The 21,211-nt window shown below is 50.5% G+C and overlaps 1 protein-coding gene across 3 annotated transcripts in view; it reads right to left on the reverse strand.

Annotated features, from left to right (window-relative positions):
- Nucleotides 1-21,211, reverse strand: part of YPEL2 (yippee like 2) — a 199,712-nt gene that overhangs the window by 82,647 nt on the left and 95,854 nt on the right. For all 3 annotated transcript variants that reach the window (XM_089676670.1, XM_089676669.1, XM_089676668.1), the window contains one exon: nt 15-123. In XM_089676670.1, the coding sequence (XP_089532796.1) occupies nt 15-123 (109 nt within the window). The remainder of the gene's footprint in view (nt 1-14; nt 124-21,211) is intronic.

Raw genomic sequence — 21,211 nt, forward strand, 5'->3', positions numbered from 1 at the left:
ACAGGCCTACTTACATATTTCCAGCCCAATGTGGTTTTGCAATTTTCACAGTAGATGTCTGCTACCGCATGGAGTCCTGTAAGTAACACACGCTCTTCTGCAGGCCCACAACCGACGTTAACGCTGTTTTAGAAGAGAAAATGAAAATATATAAAAACTTTATAGTTGAGGTATACTGCACACTATGTTTTCACCATGGAAAATCTCTGAAAAGGATATGAACAGTGCACAGAGATGTCTCTTTTAGATATCCAGTATTTAATGATTCACATGCACAGTAATTTACCTGTCAGCAATTTAGATGAATGTAGCACAAGATTGGTGGAACCTTTATGCAATCAGATGCTAGACACCCCCAGCTTACAGAAGATTGTAGTCACTGACCTATTCAGGTTCTGTACTGCCAACGTTTAGCCCTATATTCTGCTCGGTCTGAGCCAACAACACATAACGGTAGTAGACCCAAGTGAAGAAGGCTAGTGAGCTTCTGAAGGTACGAAATGAAGAATTAATATTATTTTAGCTAAGGCCCCTTTCACACAGGGCAGACGCCATCAAGAATATCTGTCTACTCAGTGGGGGATCTGTCCACTGAGAATGCAGATGAAAGGTCTGTGTCCGCTCTGCTTGTGCAGAGTGGACACAGACTGACACAGCCTGCTGTTCTCTATAGGGCAGTCAGATGTATGCGAACCGCCTGTCTGTTTACATCTTACTGTCATTCGATCCGCTAGACCAGTGATGGCGAACCTATGGCACGCGTGCCAGAGCTGGCACGCAGAGCCATCTCAGTGGGCACGCCAGGAAGAAGAGGAAGATGAGCGCACAAGGACCACGCACACTGACTGGCCATCCAGATCTCGTCCACACTGGACCCCCATCAAACTACATCTCCCACATGTCTCTGGGGCCAGGGTGGGTGTGGACGAGATGAAACGGCTCCTATGCGGATCTGGCACCAGGGGTGATGTAGCCGGGGATGGGCGTGGAAGAGAGGAAGAGGCTCCCACACTGCTCTGGGGCCAGGGTTCAGCGTGGATGGGCATGAGCTGCTGGGTTGGAAGCCACACTGACACTGCCAGAGGTGAGATTAACTGCTTGCCAACCATGCTATAGCCAGTGCCGCTTATCAGTACCCATCATTGCTGCATATCAGTGCATCATCAGTGCCTCTTCATCAATACCCACCAGTGCCGCCTCATCAGTGCTACCTATCTGTACCGCCTCATCAATGCCCATCAGTGCTGCCTATCAGTGCAGCCTCACCAACGCACATCAAAGAAGAAATATTACCTGTTTGCAAAATGTTATAATAGAAGCAAACAAAACCTTTTATGTTTTTAATTTTTTGCTCTTTTTTCATTTATAGTGCAAAAAATAAAACACCCAGTGGTGAATAAATACCACCAAAAAAGCTCTATTTGTGTGAAAAAATGAGTGTTGCATGACCGCACAATTGTCATTGTCAAGTGCAACAGCACTGAAAGCTAAAAATTGGTCTGGGCAGGAAGGGGGTAGAAGTGCCCGGTAGGCAAGTGGTTAATTGCAGTGTTGGCACTTTGAAATAAAAAAGTTGGTTTTGTGTTGCAGTTTTGGGCACTCGGGCTCAAAAAGGTTCGCCATCACTGCGCTAGACAGATGGTGAACGTATCCCCATCCATCTGATTTTGGCGGACCAGATCGGATGGAGGCGGGTGTAAATGGACACGTCCGTTTCCATCCACCTCACCATAGAGAACAATGGGTGGTCTGATCTGTCTGCTCATGAAAGGGGCCTTCAAGGAGATCCAACTCAGCCACCCTTACTACAACTTATTATCTTAAATGTCTACAGCATTACATCATATATGGTGTATATTATTCAAACTAAACATTTTTTTCTTATTAAATGAAACAAAGGTTGCTGTCTGCTCAAAACTTGGTTTCCTGGGCCAAAACCCATCATGTGTTCCATAACTCTGGGTCGGGTGGTAAATAGATAAACAGCTAGCATCAACCCTTGCACAACAGTTGATCTTATAAGTCATGCACATGTGGAAGAATTTAAAACTGCTCTTCTTTAAACGGAATCTGAAGACAAAACCTTTTTTTCCCCACCATTTTGGATAATGTGGGGTCACAACATACACCTTCATTTTATAACATCAGCATTGTAATAACAATACAAATTACAGGTGTACTTCGGTTTACGAATTTAATGCTTTCTCGGGACGTTTCATATTGCGAAAAATTCGTAAACTGAAAACGCAGTTTCCCATAGAAATGCATTGAAAACCAATTAATCCGTTCTGGAGGTCAGAAAAAAGTAAAAAAAAAGTTGCTGTCACTATAGGTCAGTGCCAGTTTTTAAATGTAATTGCCGGCTTTTTTTTTCTTCACTATAGCTCAGAGAATCAGCTGTCACTTTCCCCCCAGTTAAAAGAAACAAAGTTCCCTTTTAGTTTATTTCCTGGAGTTAAAAGAAACAATGTTTCCTTTTAGTTTGTTTCCTGGGATAAAAGAAACAAAGTATCCTTTTAGAGATGAGCGAAGAAATGAAAAATTCGATTCGACTGATTCGGCGAATTCGTGGACAATATTCGATTCGAGTCGAATAAATTCGCTGTGAATTTAACTTAAAAAAGGGTGTTTCTAGGCTTCAGAGAGACTTAATATTAGTGCAGAACACTGTACCTTTAATTTAAATGCCCTTGGAGTCTGCTGGGGAAGAGAAATAATACTGTCAGTCAGTATGACATGCAGATGAGTGCCGTCGATCTTAGAATCACCGCACACTTCACTCATTTGGGCAGTCACGGGGCCAAAACCAGAGTGTGGAGCCACAGTGTGGCGGTGGAGGCAGCAGCAATGGGAGGCCATACAGCACCCTATGACAAAAATGGAAACCACCAGCAGTGTGAGGAGACCTGAAAGTGGCACATGGCAGAGTGTGGCGATAGAGACAGCAGCAATGGGAGGCCGTACAGGGACCCATGACACACTCTGGACCTGGCAGCAGCATGAGGAGGCGGTACAGGGGCCCATGACAGATTACGGGCCTGGCAGCAGCATGAGGAGTCGGTACAGGGGCCCATGGCAGATTACGGGCCTGGCAGCAGCAATGGGAGGCCGTACAGGGACCCATGACACACTCTGGACCTGGCAGCAGCATGGGGAGGCGGTACAGGGGCCCATGACAGATTACGGGCCTGGCAGCAGCATGAGGAGTCGGTACGGGGGCCCATGACACACTCTGGACCTGGCAGCAGCATGAGGAGGCGGTACAGGGGCGCATGACAGATTACGAGCCTGGCAGCAGCAACTTGGACAGGAGGACGTTCAGCTTCTGCACCGTCGGGTGCGTGCTCGCAAACTGTTGTCTCTTGGAAACGGATTCCAAGAAAGACTGCTGACGGAATCCGTGAAGAGGAGTAGCAGGAGAAGGAGCATCTGAACGAGCGGAATATGCCAACAAGCGACAACAGTGGCCCATGACAGATTACGGGCCTGGCAGCAGCATGAGGAGTCGGTACGGGGGCCCATGGCAGATTACGGGCCTGGCAGCAGCTATGGGAGGCCCGTAATCTGCCAGCACCCTATGACAAAAAATGGAACCCACCAGCAGTGTGAGGAGACCTGAAAGTGGCACATGGCAGAGTGTGGCGATGGAGACAGCAGCAATGGGAGGCCGTACAGGGACCCATGAGAGACTCTGGACCTGGCAGCAGCATGAGGAGGCGGTATAGGGGCCCATGGCAGATTAGGGGCCTGGCAGCAGCTATGGGAGGCCCGTAATCTGCCAGCACCCTATGACAAAAAATGGAACACACCAGCAGTGTGAGGAGACCTGAAAGTGGCACATGGCAGAGTGTGGCGATGGAGGCAGCAGCAATGGGAGGCCGTACAGGGACCCATGAGAGACTCTGGACTTGGCAGCAGCATGAGGAGGCGGTATAGGGGCCCATGGCAGATTAGGGGCCTGGCAGCAGCTATGGGAGGCCCGTAATCTGCCAGCACCCTATGACAAAAAATGGAACACACCAGCAGTGTGAGGAGACCTGAAAGTGGCACATGTTTGGGGCATGATTCATGGCGGATTTAGTCAGTTGTGTCAGGAACTGGTGGTTTGAAATCCAGACTAATCCACGCCTGATTCATTTTCACAAACGTGAGTCTCTCCACACTTTGGGTGGACAGTCGTGTCCTCCGCGGAGTTGCAATACCTCCTGCCGCACTAAACACGCGCTCCGATGCCACGCTACTGGCCGGGCATGACAGCCTTTCAAGGGCAAATTCAGCTAGTTGGGGCCAAAGGTCAAGTTTCGTTGCCCAGTAGTCAAGGGGATTGTCTACCTCGGTTGGCAGGGTGCTGTCCAAGTAGGCCTAAGCCTGTTGTTTGAGGTCCTGCTCCAGGTCCACCTGATGCTGCTGCTGCTGCTGCGGCTGGTTAGTAGTTTCCTCACTGCGCTGGTGAAGAAAGCTACTCATCATCGACTGCAGACTGAGGCAGCCGCTGCTGGTGGAGCTGCCACTGCTCCTACCACCCCACCCCTCCCCTGCTGCCATGGCAGCGGAACACGAGCGCACAGGGCCCACAGTGTCTGAGGATGGACGTTGGCGCAGACAGGCAGAGACCAGCTGACTACATAGGTGTTTTTTATAGTACGTTATTTTGGCCTCCCTCTCAGCAGGTGTGAAAAAGGCCACCATTTTTGAACGGTAGCGAGGGTCCAACAAGGTGGACAGCCAAAAGTCATCCCTCTGTCTGATGGTTATTATTCGGCTGTCGCTACGCAAGCAACCGAGCATGCTATGGGCCATTTGTGCCAAGGAATGCGAGGGACTCCCTGCCTCCATCTCCACAGCATACTGCCACGGTGCGTCTAGGTCCTCTGTCTCCTCTTCCTCCTCCTCTACCAGATGCTCCTGCTCCTCCACTCCTGTCCGCTGAGTGGAAAAACCACCCATTTCACTCAATAATTCCTGAGCACCAATGTCCTCCTCTACCTCCTCCTCTTCTTCCAGTCCTGCCCCCACAGGGGCCATGTGGCGTTGAGATCTGTGCGCCACGTCTACCGCACCCTGACCAGCCATTGTTAACAGCATTTGTTCCAGGACGTGCAACAGAGGAATGACGTCGTTCATCCCATAGTCCTGCCGACTCACGAATAGCGTGGCCTCCTCAAAGGGCCTGAGCAAGCGCAGGTGTCACGCATGAGCTGCCAATGGCTGACATCTAAGTTACACAGGGAGTACCTTTATCTGCTTTTAACATCAGGAAATCTGTGATGGCCTTTTGCTGTTCGTAAAGGCGGTCTAACATATGTAGGGTTGAATTCCACCTTGTTGCAACGTCACAGCATGAGGAGTCGGTATAGGGGCCCATGGCAGATTAGGGGCCTGGCAGCAGTTATGGGAGGCCCATAATCTGCCAGCACCCTATGACAAAAAATGGAACACACCAGCAGTGTGAGGAGACCTGAAAGTGGCACATGGCAGAGTGTGGCGATGGAGACAGCAGCAATGGGAGGCCGTACAGGGACCCATGAGAGACTCTGGACCTGGCAGCAGCATGAGGAGGCGGTATATAGGGGCCTACGGCAGATTAGGGGCCTGGCAGCAGCTATAGGAGGCCCGTAATCTGCCAGCACCCTATGTCAAAAAATTCAACACACCAGCAGTGTGTGAGGAGACCTGAAAGTGGCACATGGCAGAGTGTGGCGATGGAGACAGCAGCAATGGGAGGCCGTACAGGGACCCATGACAGACTCTGGACTTGGCAGCAGCATGAGGAGGCGGTATATAGGGGCTTATGGCAGATTAGGGGCCTGGCAGCAGCTATAGGAGGCCCGTAATCTGCCAGCACCCTATGTCAAAAAATTCAACACACCAGCAGTGTGAGGAGACCTGAAAGTGGCACATGGCAGAGTGTGGCGATGGAGACAGCAGCAATGGGAGGCCGTACAGGGACCCATGACAGACTCTGAACTTGGCAGCAGCATGAGGAGGCGTTATATAGGGGCCCATGGCAGATTAGGGGCCTGGCAGCAGCTATGTGAGGCCCGTAATCTGCCTGCACCCTATGTCAAAAAATTTAACACACCAGCAGTGTGAAGAGACCTGAAAGTGGCACATGGCAGCAGAGTGTGGCGATGGAGACAGCAGCAATGGGAGGCCGTACAGGGACCCATGAGAGACTCTAGACTTGGCAGCAGCATGAGGAGGCGGTATATAGGGGCCCATGGCAGATTAGGGGCCTGGCAGCAGCTATGTGAGGCCCGTAATCTGCCTGCACCCTATGTCAAAAAATTTAACACACCAGCAGTGTGAAGAGACCTGAAAGTGGCACATGGCAGCAGAGTGTGGCGATGGAGACAGCAGCAATGGGAGGCCGTACAGGGACCATGACAGACTCTGGACTTGGCAGCAGCATGAGGAGGCGGTATATAGGGGCCCATGGCAGATTAGGGGCCTGGCAGCAGCTATGTGAGGCCCGTTATCTTGCAGCACCCTATGTCAAAAAATTTTACACACCAGCAGTGTGAAGAGACCTGAAAGTGGCACATGGCAGCAGAGTGTGGCGATGGAGACAGCAGCAATGGGAGGCCGTACAGGGACCCATGAGAGACTCTGGACCTGGCAGCAGCAGGAGGAGGTGGTATATAGGGGCCCATGGCAGATTAGGGGCCTGGCAGCAGCTATGTGAGGCCCGTAATCTGCCTGCACCCTATGTCAAAAAATTTAACACACCAGCAGTGTGAAGAGACCTGAAAGTGGCACATGGCAGCAGAGTGTGGCGATGGAGACAGCAGCAATGGGAGGCCGTACAGGGACCATGACAGACTCTGGACTTGGCAGCAGCATGAGGAGGCGGTATATAGGGGCCCATGGCAGATTAGGGGCCTGGCAGCAGCTATGTGAGGCCCGTTATCTTGCAGCACCCTATGTCAAAAAATTTAACACACCAGCAGTGTGAAGAGACCTGAAAGTGGCACATGGCAGCAGAGTGTGGCGATGGAGACAGCAGCAATGGGAGGCCGTACAGGGACCATGACAGACTCTGGACTTGGCAGCAGCATGAGGAGGCGGTATATAGGGGCCCATGGCAGATTAGGGGCCTGGCAGCAGCTATGTGAGGCCCGTTATCTTGCAGCACCCTATGTCAAAAAATTTAACACACCAGCAGTGTGAAGAGACCTGAAAGTGGCACATGGCAGCAGAGTGTGGCGATGGAGACAGCAGCAATGGGAGGCCGTACAGGGACCCATGAGAGACTCTAGACTTGGCAGCAGCATGAGGAGGCGGTATATAGGGGCCCATGGCAGATTAGGGGCCTGGCAGCAGCTATGTGAGGCCCGTAATCTGCCTGCACCCTATGTCAAAAAATTTAACACACCAGCAGTGTGAAGAGACCTGAAAGTGGCACATGGCAGCAGAGTGTGGCGATGGAGACAGCAGCAATGGGAGGCCGTACAGGGACCATGACAGACTCTGGACTTGGCAGCAGCATGAGGAGGCGGTATATAGGGGCCCATGGCAGATTAGGGGCCTGGCAGCAGCTATGTGAGGCCCGTTATCTTGCAGCACCCTATGTCAAAAAATTTTACACACCAGCAGTGTGAAGAGACCTGAAAGTGGCACATGGCAGCAGAGTGTGGCGATGGAGACAGCAGCAATGGGAGGCCGTACAGGGACCATGACAGACTCTGGACTTGGCAGCAGCATGAGGAGGCGGTATATAGGGGCCCATGGCAGATTAGGGGCCTGGCAGCAGCTATGTGAGGCCCGTTATCTTGCAGCACCCTATGTCAAAAATTTAACACACCAGCAGTGTGAAGAGACCTGAAAGTGGCACATGGCAGCAGAGTGTGGCGATGGAGACAGCAGCAATGGGAGGCCGTACAGGGACCCATGAGAGACTCTAGACTTGGCAGCAGCATGAGGAGGCGGTATATAGGGGCCCATGGCAGATTAGGGGCCTGGCAGCAGCTATGTGAGGCCCGTGTAATCTGCCTGCACCCTATGTCAAAAAATTTAACACACCAGCAGTGTGAAGAGACCTGAAAGTGGCACATGGCAGCAGAGTGTGGCGATGGAGACAGCAGCAATGGGAGGCCGTACAGGGACCATGACAGACTCTGGACTTGGCAGCAGCATGAGGAGGCGGTATATAGGGGCCCATGGCAGATTAGGGGCCTGGCAGCAGCTATGTGAGGCCCGTTATCTTTGCAGCACCCTATGTCAAAAAATTTTACACACCAGCAGTGTGAAGAGACCTGAAAGTGGCACATGGCAGCAGAGTGTGGCGATGGAGACAGCAGCAATGGGAGGCCGTACAGGGACCCATGAGAGACTCTGGACCTGGCAGCAGCAGGAGGAGGTGGTATAGGGGCCCATGGCAGATTAGGGGCCTGGCAGCAGCTATGTGAGGCCCGTAATCTGCCTGCACCCTATGTCAAAAAATTTAACACACCAGCAGTGTGAAGAGACCTGAAAGTGGCACATGGCAGCAGAGTGTGGCGATGGAGACAGCAGCAATGGGAGGCCGTACAGGGACCATGACAGACTCTGGACTTGGCAGCAGCATGAGGAGGCGGTATATAGGGGCCCATGGCAGATTGGGGCCTGGCAGCAGCTATGTGAGGCCCGTTATCTTGCAGCACCCTATGTCAAAAAATTTAACACACCAGCAGTGTGAAGAGACCTGAAAGTGGCACATGGCAGCAGAGTGTGGCGATGGAGACAGCAGCAATGGGAGGCCGTACAGGGACCCATGAGAGACTCTAGACTTGGCAGCAGCATGAGGAGGCGGTATATAGGGGCCCATGGCAGATTAGGGGCCTGGCAGCAGCTATGTGAGGCCCGTAATCTGCCTGCACCCTATGTCAAAAAATTAAACACACCAGCAGTGTGAAGAGACCTGAAAGTGGCACATGGCATGAGAGACTCTGGACCTGGCAGCAGCAGGAGGAGGTGGTATATAGGGGCCCATGGCAGATTAGGGGCCTGGCAGCAGCTATGTGAGGCCCGTAATCTGCCTGCACCCTATGTCAAAAAATTTAACACACCAGCAGTGTGAAGAGACCTGAAAGTGGCACATGGCAGCAGAGTGTGGCGATGGAGACAGCAGCAATGGGAGGCCGTACAGGGACCATGACAGACTCTGGACTTGGCAGCAGCATGAGGGAGGCGGTATATAGGGGCCCATGGCAGATTAGGGCCTGGCAGCAGCTATGTGAGGCCCGTTATCTTGCAGCACCCTATGTCAAAAAATTTAACACACCAGCAGTGTGAAGAGACCTGAAAGTGGCACATGGCAGCAGAGTGTGGCGATGGAGACAGCAGCAATGGGAGGCCGTACAGGGACCCATGAGAGACTCTGGACCTGGCAGCAGCAGGAGGAGGCGGTATAGGGGCCCATGGCAGATTAGGGGCCTGGCAGCAGCTATGTGAGGCCCGTAATCTGCCTGCACCCTATGTCAAAAAATTTAACACACCAGCAGTGTGAAGAGACCTGAAAGTGGCACATGGCAGCAGAGTGTGGCGATGGAAGACAGCAGCAATGGGAGGCCGTACAGGGACCATGACAGACTCTGGACTTGGCAGCAGCATGAGGAGGCGGTATATAGGGGCCCATGGCAGATTAGGGGCCTGGCAGCAGCTATGTGAGGCCCGTTATCTTGCAGCACCCTATGTCAAAAAATTTTACACACCAGCAGTGTGAAGAGACCTGAAAGTGGCACATGGCAGCAGAGTGTGGCGATGGAGACAGCAGCAATGGGAGGCCGTACAGGGACCCATGAGAGACTCTGGACCTGGCAGCAGCATGAGGAGGCGGTATATAGGGGCCCATGGCAGATTAGGGGCCTGGCAGCAGCTATGTGAGGCCCGTTATCTTGCAGCACCCTATGTCAAAAAATTTAACACACCAGCAGTGTGAAGAGACCTGAAAGTGGCACATGGCAGCAGAGTGTGGCGATGGAGACAGCAGCAATGGGAGGCCGTACAGGGACCCATGAGAGACTCTGGACCTGGCAGCAGCAGGAGGAGGCGGTATATAGGGGCCCATGGCAGATTAGGGGCCTGGCAGCAGCTATGTGAGGCCCGTAATCTGCCTGCACCCTATGTCAAAAAATTTAACACACCAGCAGTGTGAAGAGACCTGAAAGTGGCACATGGCAGCAGAGTGTGGCGATGGAGACAGCAGCAATGGGAGGCCGTACAGGGACCATGACAGACTCTGGACTTGGCAGCAGCATGAGGAGCGGTATATAGGGGCCCCATGGCAGATTAGGGGCCTGGCAGCAGCTATGTGAGGCCCGTTATCTTGCAGCACCCTATGTCAAAAATTTTACACACCAGCAGTGTGAAGAGACCTGAAAGTGGCACATGGCAGCAGAGTGTGCGATGGAGACAGCAGCAATGGGAGGCCGTACAGGGACCCATGAGAGACTCTGGACCTGGCAGCAGCAGGAGGAGGTGGTATATAGGGGCCCATGGCAGATTAGGGGCCTGGCAGCAGCTATGTGAGGCCCGTAATCTGCCTGCACCCTATGTCAAAAAATTTAACACACCAGCAGTGTGAAGAGACCTGAAAGTGGCACATGGCAGCAGAGTGTGGCGATGGAGACAGCAGCAATGGGAGGCCGTACAGGGACCATGACAGACTCTGGACTTGGCAGCAGCATGAGGAGGCGGTATATAGGGGCCCATGGCAGATTAGGGGCCTGGCAGCAGCTATGTGAGGCCCGTTATCTTGCAGCACCCTATGTCAAAAAATTTAACACACCAGCAGTGTGAAGAGACCTGAAAGTGGCACATGGCAGCAGAGTGTGGCGATGGAGACAGCAGCAATGGGAGGCGTACAGGGACCATGACAGACTCTGGACTTGGCAGCAGCATGAGGAGGGCGGTATATAGGGGCCCATGGCAGATTAGGGGCCTGGCAGCAGCTATGTGAGGCCCGTTATCTTGCAGCACCCTAGGTCAAAAATTTTACACACCAGCAGTGTGAAGAGACCTGAAAGTGGCACATGGCAGCAGAGTGTGGCGATGGAGACAGCAGCAATGGGAGGCCGTACAGGGACCCATGAGAGACTCTGGACCTGGCAGCAGCAGGAGGAGGTGGTATATAGGGGGCCCATGGCAGATTAGGGGCCTGGCAGCAGCTATGTGAGGCCCGTAATCTGCCTGCACCCTATGTCAAAAAATTTAACACACCAGCAGTGTGAAGAGACCTGAAAGTGGCACATGGCAGCAGAGTGTGGCGATGGAGACAGCAGCAATGGGAGGCCGTACAGGGACCATGACAGAACTCTGGACTTGGCAGCAGCATGAGGAGGCGGTATATAGGGGCCCATGGCAGATTAGGGGCCTGGCAGCAGCTATGTGAGGCCCGTTATCTTGCAGCACCCTATGTCAAAAAATTTAACACACCAGCAGTGTGAAGAGACCTGAAAGTGGCACATGGCAGCAGAGTGTGGCGATGGAGACAGCAGCAATGGGAGGCCGTACAGGGACCATGACAGACTCTGGACTTGGCAGCAGCATGAGGAGGCGGTTATAGGGGCCCATGGCAGATTAGGGGCCTGGCAGCAGCTATGTGAGGCCCGTTATCTTGCAGCACCCTATGTCAAAAAATTTTTACACACCAGCAGTGTGAAGAGACCTGAAAGTGGCACATGGCAGCAGAGTGTGGCGATGGAGACAGCAGCAATGGGAGGCCGTACAGGGACCCATGAGAGACTCTGGACCTGGCAGCAGCAGGAGGAGGTGGTATATAGGGGCCCATGGCAGATTAGGGGCCTGGCAGCAGCTATGTGAGGCCCGTAATCTGCCTGCACCCTATGTCAAAAAATTTAACACACCAGCAGTGTGAAGAGACCTGAAAGTGGCACATGGCAGCAGAGTGTGGCGATGGAGACAGCAGCAATGGGAGGCCGTACAGGGACCATGACAGACTCTGGACTTGGCAGCAGCATGAGGAGGCGGTATATAGGGGCCCATGGCAGATTAGGGGCCTGGCAGCAGCTATGTGAGGCCCGTTATCTTGCAGCACCCTATGTCAAAAAATTTAACACACCAGCAGTGTGAAGAGACCTGAAAGTGGCACATGGCAGCAGAGTGTGGCGATGGAGACAGCAGCAATGGGAGGGCCGTACAGGGACCCATGAGAGACTCTAGACTTGGCAGCAGCATGAGGAGGCGGTATATAGGGGCCATGGCAGATTAGGGGCCTGGCAGCAGCTATGTGAGGCCCGTAATCTGCCTGCACCCTATGTCAAAAAATAAACACACCAGCAGTGTGAAGAGACCTGAAAGTGGCACATGGCAGCAGAGTGTGGCGATGGAGACAGCAGCAATGGGAGGCCGTACAGGGACCCATGAGAGACTCTGGACCTGGCAGCAGCAGGAGGAGGCGGTATATAGGGGCCTATGGCAGATTAGGGGCCTGGCAGCAGCTATAGGAGGCCCGTAATCTGCCAGCACCCTATGTCAAAAAATTCAACACACCAGCAGTGTGAGGAGACCTGAAAGTGGCACATGTTTGAGGCATGATTCATGGCGGATTTAGTCAGTTGTGTCAGGAACTGGTGGTTTGAAATCCAGACTAATCCACGCCTGATTCATTTTCACAAACGTGAGTCTCTCCACACTTTGGGTGGACAGTCGTGTCCTCCGCGGAGTTACAATACCTCCTGCCGCACTAAACACGCGCTCCGATGCACGCTACTGGCCGGGCATGACAGCCTTTCAAGGGCAAATTCAGCTAGTTGGGGCCAAAGGTCAAGTTTCGTTGCCCAGTAGTCAAGGGGATTGTCTACCTCGGTTGGCAGGGTGCTGTCCAAGTAGGCCCAAGCCTGTTGTTTGAGCTCCTGCTCCAGGTCCACCTGATGCTGCTGCTGCTGCTGCGGCTGGTTAGTAGTTTCCTCACTGCGCTGGTGAAGAAAGCTACTCATCATCGACTGCAGACTGAGGCAGCCGCTGCTGGTGGAGCTGCCACTGCTCCTACCACCCCACCCCTCCCTGCTGCCATGCCAGCGGAACGCGAGCGCACAGGGCCCACAGTGTCTGAGGATGGACGTTGGCGCACAAAGGCAGAGACCAACTGACTACATAGGTGGTTTTTATAGTACGTAATTTTGGCCTCCCTCTCAGCAGGTGTGAAAAGGCCACCATTTTGGGACCGGTAGCGAGGGTCCAACAAGGTGGACAGCCAAAAGTCATCCCTCTGTCTGATGGTTATTATTCGGCTGTCGCTACGCAAGCAACCGAGCATGCTATGGGCCATTTGTGCCAAGGAATGCGAGGGACTCCCTGCCTCATCTCCACAGCATACTGCCACGGTGCGTCTGGGTCCTCTGTCTCCTCCTCCTCCTCCTCTACCAGATGCTCCTGCTCCTCCACTCCTGTCCGCTGAGTGGAAAAACCACCCATTTCACTCAATAATTCCTGAGCACAAATGTCCTCCTCTACCTCCTCCTCTTCTTCCTGTCCTGCCCCCACAGGGGTCATGTGGCGTTGAGATCTGTGCGCCACGTCTACCGCACCCTGACCAGCCATTGTTAACAGCATTTGTTTCCAGGACGTGCAACAGAGGAATGACGTCGTTCATCCCATAGTCCTGCCGACTCACGAATAGCGTGGCCTCCTCAAAGGGCCTGAGCAAGCGGCAGGTGTCACGCATGAGCTGCCAATGGCTGACATCTAAGTTACACAGGGGAGTACCTTTATCCGCTTGTAACATCAGGAATCGGTGATGGCCTTTCGCTGCTCGTAAAGGCGGTCTAACATGTGTAGGGTTTGAATTCCACCTTGTTGCAACGTCGCAGATCAGGCGATGCTGTGGAATTCCGTTCTGCCGCTGCAGCTCAATGAGGGTGTTCTTTGCGGTGTAGGAATGGCTGAAATGCATGCACAGTTTACGTGACATTTTAAGGATGTCTTGCAGTGGGATGGTGGATTTTAGGAACCGCTTGACAACAGATTGAACACGTGAGCCATGCATGGCGCATGGCACAACCTTCCTTGACGCAGAGCAGACACCATGTTCTTTCCGTTGTCAGTCAACATGGTTCCGATTTTTAGTTTGCGCGGAGACAGCCATCTGTCGATTTCTCTGTTCATTACACTCAGCAGTTCCTCCCCTGTGTGACTACGTTCGCCAAGGCATACCAGGTGCAGCACAGCGTGACACCGTTGCGCCCTGCACATGTGATATGCCGGTCGGGTAATGGGACTTGGCACGGGGGTGGCGGCTGAGGACACGGCGGAAAAAGAGGTGGTAGAGGCGGACATGCTTGCTGGACCAAGGACGTGCAAACGTGGAGGCCAAAAGCGTCGTGACCTGTCCAAGTTGCTGGTGCGGCTGTGCCGGCACCACGTTCACCCAGTGGGCCGTAAATGACATGTACTGTCCCTGACCGTAGTTACAGCTCCACACGTCGGCGCTGCCGTGCACTTTGGCAGAGACCGACATGCTCAAAGACTGGCCCACCATCTCTTCTACATGTGAATGCAGGGCTGGCACTGCCTTTTGGGCAAAGAAATGACGGCTTGGCACTCTCCACCGCGGCGCGGCACAAGCCATCATTTCTCGGAAAGGTGCTGAGTCCACCAGTTGGAAAGGGAGGGACTGCAGCACCAGCAACTTGGACAGGAGGACGTTCAGCTTTTGCACCGTCGGGTGCGTGCTCGCAAACTGTTGTCTCTTGGATACGGATTCCAAGAAAGACTGTTGACGGAATCCGAGAAGAGGAGTAGCAGGAGAAGGAGCATCTGAACGAGCGGAAGATGCCAATGAGCGACAACTCCCCTCAGCAGAGGTGTTGGAGCCTTGACTGGCTGATAGAGGGCGATTGACGACGTCGGGTGACGGAGCAAGTAACGGAGCGGGTGATGGAGCGGGGGCTGGGGCAGGCAGAACCGCCGTATGTTTATCACGGTTTTCCCAGGCCACCGAATGGTGACGCTGCATATGCTGACGCAACGCTGTAGTCCCAACATGGGCCCCCTGGCCACGCTTGCATTTCTGGCCACATAGTCGACATACGGCTACGTTTACTTCCTCGGGCGGCTTGAGGAAAAATTGCCACACCACCGAGTAGGAAACTTTGCCCCCGCTACTCTTCACTGGCTGACTGCTACTTCCTCCGTGCGCACCGGCACCACTACTGGCCGTGGTGGTAGGCTGCAGTGGAGCTGGTGCTCTACTCCGTGGACGTTTGGCTCCACTGACACTGATGCGACCCTGCTGCTGTCTCCTGGGCAACCCACCGACTGTTTTGCTCGCTGCCAAGCTGCCACCCTCTTCTCCTGATGATGCGGAAGAAATTGCCTGATGACGACGAGGCTGCCAAGTGCGATCAACCTCCTCATCATCAAGTAGGGTCTCCGCCTCACTACTAGCCCCCTCGGCTGCGTCTGGGTCAGGAGACAGACCTGTCTCTAGACCGGCTACCGAGCCACTCTCCTCGCCAGTACTTGTTCGCTTGGCTGCTGAAAGGCCGATGTCTCCCCCCGTTCCTGACCGCCCTCTGTTAGCTCTTCCTCACTGTACAGTGGGGCTGAGCCCACAGCATGCGATACTTCGCTTGGTGAGGGAACAGCAAAAGGACAGGGGCAGGTAGAGGACACGTGATTTCAGTGGGCTGGTCCCGGGCCATGCCAACTAACGGTTGTGTCTGACGTACCCACCGACCGTTGGCTGTAGGTGTCAGAGGTGACCTGGGAAGAGGAAGACGACCGAGCAACCAATCAATGACGGCAGGGTTGTCGGTGGAGACACGACCGCTGGATGACACCGGGAGCACTGGCCTCTGGCTGCGAATACTGCTGCCTCGACCCCTTCCTCTGCTGCCACGTCTGCTCGCTCCTAAAACATTGCCTCCTCTGCCACTCCTCTGCATGTTGTCTGACATACTATTTAATTCAACGATTAGGTGTCCCTGAGTAACAATTCTCTGGCACTCAGTAACAATTCTGTCTGTCCCTGAGTATGAATTCTGTGGCCCTGAGTAACAATTGTGTGTCTGTGCAAGTAACAATTCTGTGTCTGTGCAAGTAACAATTTTGTGTCTGTGAGAGTAAACAATTCTCTGGCACTCAGTAACAATTCTGTCTGTCCCTGAGTAACCAATTCTCTGGCACTCAGTAACAATTCTGTCTGTCCCTGAGTAACAATTCTGTCTGTCCCTGAGTATGAATTCTGTGGCCCTGAGTAAGAATTCTCTGGCACTCAGTAACAATTCTGTCTGTCCCTGAGTATGAATTCTGTGGCCCTGAGTAACAATTGTGTGTCTGTGCAAGTAACAATTCTGTGTCTGTGCAAGTAACAATTTTGTGTCTGTGAGAGTAACAATTCTCTGGCACTCAGTAACAATTCTGTCTGTCCCTGAGTAACAATTCTCTGGCACTCAGTAACAATTCTGTCTGTCCCTGAGTATGAATTCTGTGGCCCTGAGTAACAATTCTGTCTCTGTGCGAGTAACAATTCTGTGTCTGTGCAAGTAACAATTTTGTGTCTGTGAGAGTAACAATTCTCTGGCACTCAGTAACAATTCTGTCTGTCCCTGAGTAACAATTCTCTGGCACTCAGTAACAATTCTGTCTGTCCCTGAGTAACAATTCTCTGGCACTCAGTAACAATTCTGTCTGTCCCTGAGTAACAATTCTCTGGCACTCAGTAACAATTGTGTGTCTGTGCAAGTAACAATTCTGTGTCTGTGCAAGTAACAATTTTGTGTCTGTGAGAGTAACAATTCTCTGGCACTCAGTAACAATTCTGTCTGTCCCTGAGTAACAATTCTCTGGCACTCAGTAACAATTCTGTCTGTCCCTGAGTATGAATTCTGTGGCCCTGAGTAACAATTCTGTCTCTGTGCGAGTAACAATTCTGTGTCTGTGCAAGTAACAATTTTGTGTCTGTGAGAGTAACAATTCTCTGGCACTCAGTAACAATTCTGTCTGTCCCTGAGTAACAATTCTATGGCACTCAGTAACAATTCTGTCTTCCCTGAGTAACAATTCTCTGGCACTCAGTAACAATTCTGTCTGTCCCTGAGTATGAATTCTGTGGCCCTGAGTAACAATTCTGTCTCTGTGCGAGTAACAATTCTGTGTCTGTGCAAGTAACAATTTTGTGTCTGTGAGAGTAACAATTCTCTGGCACTCAGTAACAATTCTGTCTGTCCCTGAGTAACAATTCTCTGGCACTCAGTAACAATTCTGTCTGTCCCTGAGTAACAATTCTCTGGCACTCAGTAACAATTGTGTGTCTGTGCAAGTAACAATTCTGTGTCTGTGCAAGTAACAATTTTGTGTCTGTGAGAGTAACAATTCTCTGGCACTCAGTAACAATTCTGTCTGTCCCTGAGTAACAATTCTCTGGCACTCAGTAACAATTCTGTCTGTCCCTGAGTATGAATTCTGTGGCCCTGAGTAACAATTCTGTCTCTGTGCGAGTAACAATTCTGTGTCTGTGCAAGTAACAATTTTGTGTCTGTGAGAGTAACAATTCTCTGGCACTCAGTAACAATTCTGTCTGTCCCTGAGTAACAATTCTCTGGCACTCAGTAACAATTCTGTCTGTCCCTGAGTAACAATTCTCTGGCACTCAGTAACAATTCTGTCTGTCCCTGAGTAACAATTCTCTGGCACTCAGTAACAATTGTGTGTCTGTGCAAGTAACAATTCTGTGTCTGTGCAAGTAACAATTTTGTGTCTGTGAGAGTAACAATTCTCTGGCACTCAGTAACAATTCTGTCTGTCCCTGAGTAACAATTCTCTGGCACTCAGTAACAATTCTGTCTGTCCCTGAGTATGAATTCTGTGGCCCTGAGTAACAATTCTGTCTCTGTGCGAGTAACAATTCTGTGTCTGTGCAAGTAACAATTTTGTGTCTGTGAGAGTAACAATTCTCTGGCACTCAGTAACAATTCTGTCTGTCCCTGAGTAACAATTCTATGGCACTCAGTAACAATTCTGTCTTCCCTGAGTAACAATTCTCTGGCACTCAGTAACAATTCTGTCTGTCCCTGAGTATGAATTCTGTGGCCCTGAGTAACAATTCTGTCTCTGTGCGAGTAACAATTCTGTGTCTGTGCAAGTAACAATTTTGTGTCTGTGAGAGTAACAATTCTCTGGCACTCAGTAACAATTCTGTCTGTCCCTGAGTAACAATTCTCTGGCACTCAGTAACAATTCTGTCTGTCCCTGAGTATGAATTCTGTGGCCCTGAGTAACAATTGTGTGTCTGTGCAAGTAACAATTCTGTGTCTGTGCAAGTAACAATTTTGTGTCTGTGAGAGTAACAATTCTCTGGCACTCAGTAACAATTCTGTCTGTCCCTGAGTAACAATTCTCTGGCACTCAGTAACAATTCTGTCTGTCCCTGAGTAACAATTCTGTCTGTCCCTGAGTATGAATTCTGTGGCCCTGAGTAAGAATTCTCTGGCACTCAGTAACAATTCTGTCTGTCCCTGAGTATGAATTCTGTGGCCCTGAGTAACAATTGTGTGTCTGTGCAAGTAACAATTCTGTGTCTGTGCAAGTAACAATTTTGTGTCTGTGAGAGTAACAATTCTCTGGCACTCAGTAACAATTCTGTCTGTCCCTGAGTAACAATTCTCTGGCACTCAGTAACAATTCTGTCTGTCCCTGAGTATGAATTCTGTGGCCCTAACTAGCGTTTCTTTGTCCCTAAATAACGATTCTGTGGCCCTCATTAACAAGTCTGTGTCCCTGAGTAATGGTTCTCTGTCCCTAAGTAACTTCTCTCTGTCCCCAATTCTCGTTTCTGTGGCCCTAACTCTGTCCCTGTCCCTAGTACAGAGCGGTCTGCCTCTGTTCAATGACTGCAGGCAAATGAAGATTTCCAAAATGGCCGCTATATATACCTCGACCATTACACAGTGCTGGCTGGCTGGCTGCTGATTGGCTGATGCGATCACATGTCGTTGAGGAATGCATTATGGGGCAGCGCGCCTTGTCTGCGCGCCTTCCCCGACATCCCCGCTCCGTCGCCGCACATGTCAGCCGCCATTTTCGGAAAAATTTCGATTCGCGCGTCCGAATTAGGCTGTTTTTCGGATTCGGCACGAATCGAAATTTTTCCGAAATTCGACTCGAATTCCACTTCGGATACTTCGATTCGCTCATCTCTATATCCTTTAGCTCCAGGGAAAGTGACAGCTAATTCTGTGAGCTATAGTGAAGAGAAAAAAAAAGCCGGCAATTGCATTAAAAAAATTGGCACCGACATATACTTCGTATTGCGAAAAAAATTCTTTAAAAATTTGTAAACCGAGGCATTATTTTCAATGGATTTTCATTTGTAAACCGAATACTACATTAACTGAGGCGTTCGTAAACCGAGGCGTTCGTAAACCGAGGTACGCCTGTATAGTGATTTTTAACAATTCAGTATAATCTTACTTGATAAATCTTCTTTCATGTTGTGAGTGCTGCCTATCTGCTGGCCATCTCTTTCAACACCTTCCTGGATTCCCTGCATGCTTTGTGGCTTCTCTGCTCATTCCTTTGGTTTAACTTTCGATTTCTAAGGACAACATATCCCATGGTACCTTGCTGCCTGCAAGCAGTGATGATGTGATGTTTCCTGTACTGACTTTGGCTCCTGAAACTCTTCCTCTCAGCACTTCTGTAGTTCAGATAGCAGGCTCTATGAAATGTGTGACACAGCAGTGCATATTCACAAGGCATAGTGAATATGTGTCACTGCATTAAAGGAATTAAAATGTATGGGCTTTGTCAAAATGTAGGTTTTAAACTTCAATATCATTTAGAATACTTGGAGCACGCTAAAAATAATTGAAATTGAATGTGGAGACAAATATATAATTTTAAAATTTGACGATTAATACACTTTTAAAAGCCCTGCCAATGTTGTGCCATCTGTGCCCTTTTACAGAGACTTCCCTTTAGTTTCTGTACTGCAGACACAACGGGAAGTGTTTTGTATTTTTTTTAATTCTTGGTATAAAATCATTATTTACCAAATAAACATTTATTACTTTATCATTCTCTGTTGGCAAAGCATAGTGAGCTGAGTAGAAAGCCAAGTACTGCCTATATGCCTTTTTGCAAACTTAAAAGTGTTTGTAAAGCCATTTTTGGATAGAGATGGGAAAGGCAAAAGTCCCTGTTTTTTTTTTTTTTTGGGCTGACCATGTCCCATAAAGGGGATTTCCCCTGACTTCTTGTCAAGGAGACACATTAGGAAGTGGGAAGAAATTTCTGCAAAGTGAGGTGCCACCAGTTGTCACCGGGACTGCCAACCCCTGTGAAGATTTGCCTTCTTCCTGTTTGGGTGGAATAATCTCTCCAGAAGGGACACAGACAGCAATAAAAACCTGACAGAGGTTTCTACACTTCCTCAGTCTATCCAAAAGGTCTAGTTTAAGCCGGCCATTGTTGGACCAAATCTTGGCCGGTTTAGCAAGGACCAGCCACAGTTTGATCCATCTATGGGCAGGCTGGTTATACTGAAGTTGATCCATCGATAGACTTCAGTACAACCAGCCTGTTTTTCATGCAATCACTGCAAGCGGCCAAAGCTGCTAGCAGTGATCATTGTGTTCTGCCTGCAAGAAAGGCTCCCTACCAGCAGAATACAATAGCGCTGCGATAACGATTACCCATCAACACGGGCAGTCTTGATAAGGCGAATCAAGTGATTTTTCTTTACTTTCACCTGTGGTCAAAGGAAAGAAAACCAAAATCTATGGGTTGCCTGGGAGGCTGCCATCTCTGCTTAGTTGTCTGTCCCTTCTCTGACTGATTCAGGTCTGTAAGCATAAGAGCTGCGTTCTGAGACAAAGAGGCCTTGTTCTTGCTTAGAGCTCCACCTGTGTGATGCAGGTGGTACATATTAATCTTTCATATTACCGGATTTAAAGAAGTAATACAAATATTTTAACTTTTTATTTATCAAAACAAAAAAAACTTAAATAAATATATATATCAATCATACTCCAAATGCCCTTTAAGCAACTAAAGAGATAAAAGCATTATTATAACTAAAAATCAAGATGTGTGCAAATTGTCTACGTTTTCCCCTCAAAAAAAGAACTGTATATTATCCTCTGAAAGCCACAGGGCACATTTGTTTTATGCAAAGTGTGCAGAGTTGGCCTATTCCTCTGGGTGTCTCCGTTCTCTTATGCACACGCTATAAAAAGCGATAACAATATGTTTTCAGGTTAAAAATAAA

This window comes from Staurois parvus, unplaced genomic scaffold (assembly GCF_062004578.1).
Source record: "Staurois parvus isolate SC_StPar_1 unplaced genomic scaffold, SC_StPar_1.0 ptg000172l, whole genome shotgun sequence".
Taxonomy (NCBI): Eukaryota; Metazoa; Chordata; class Amphibia; order Anura; family Ranidae; genus Staurois; species Staurois parvus.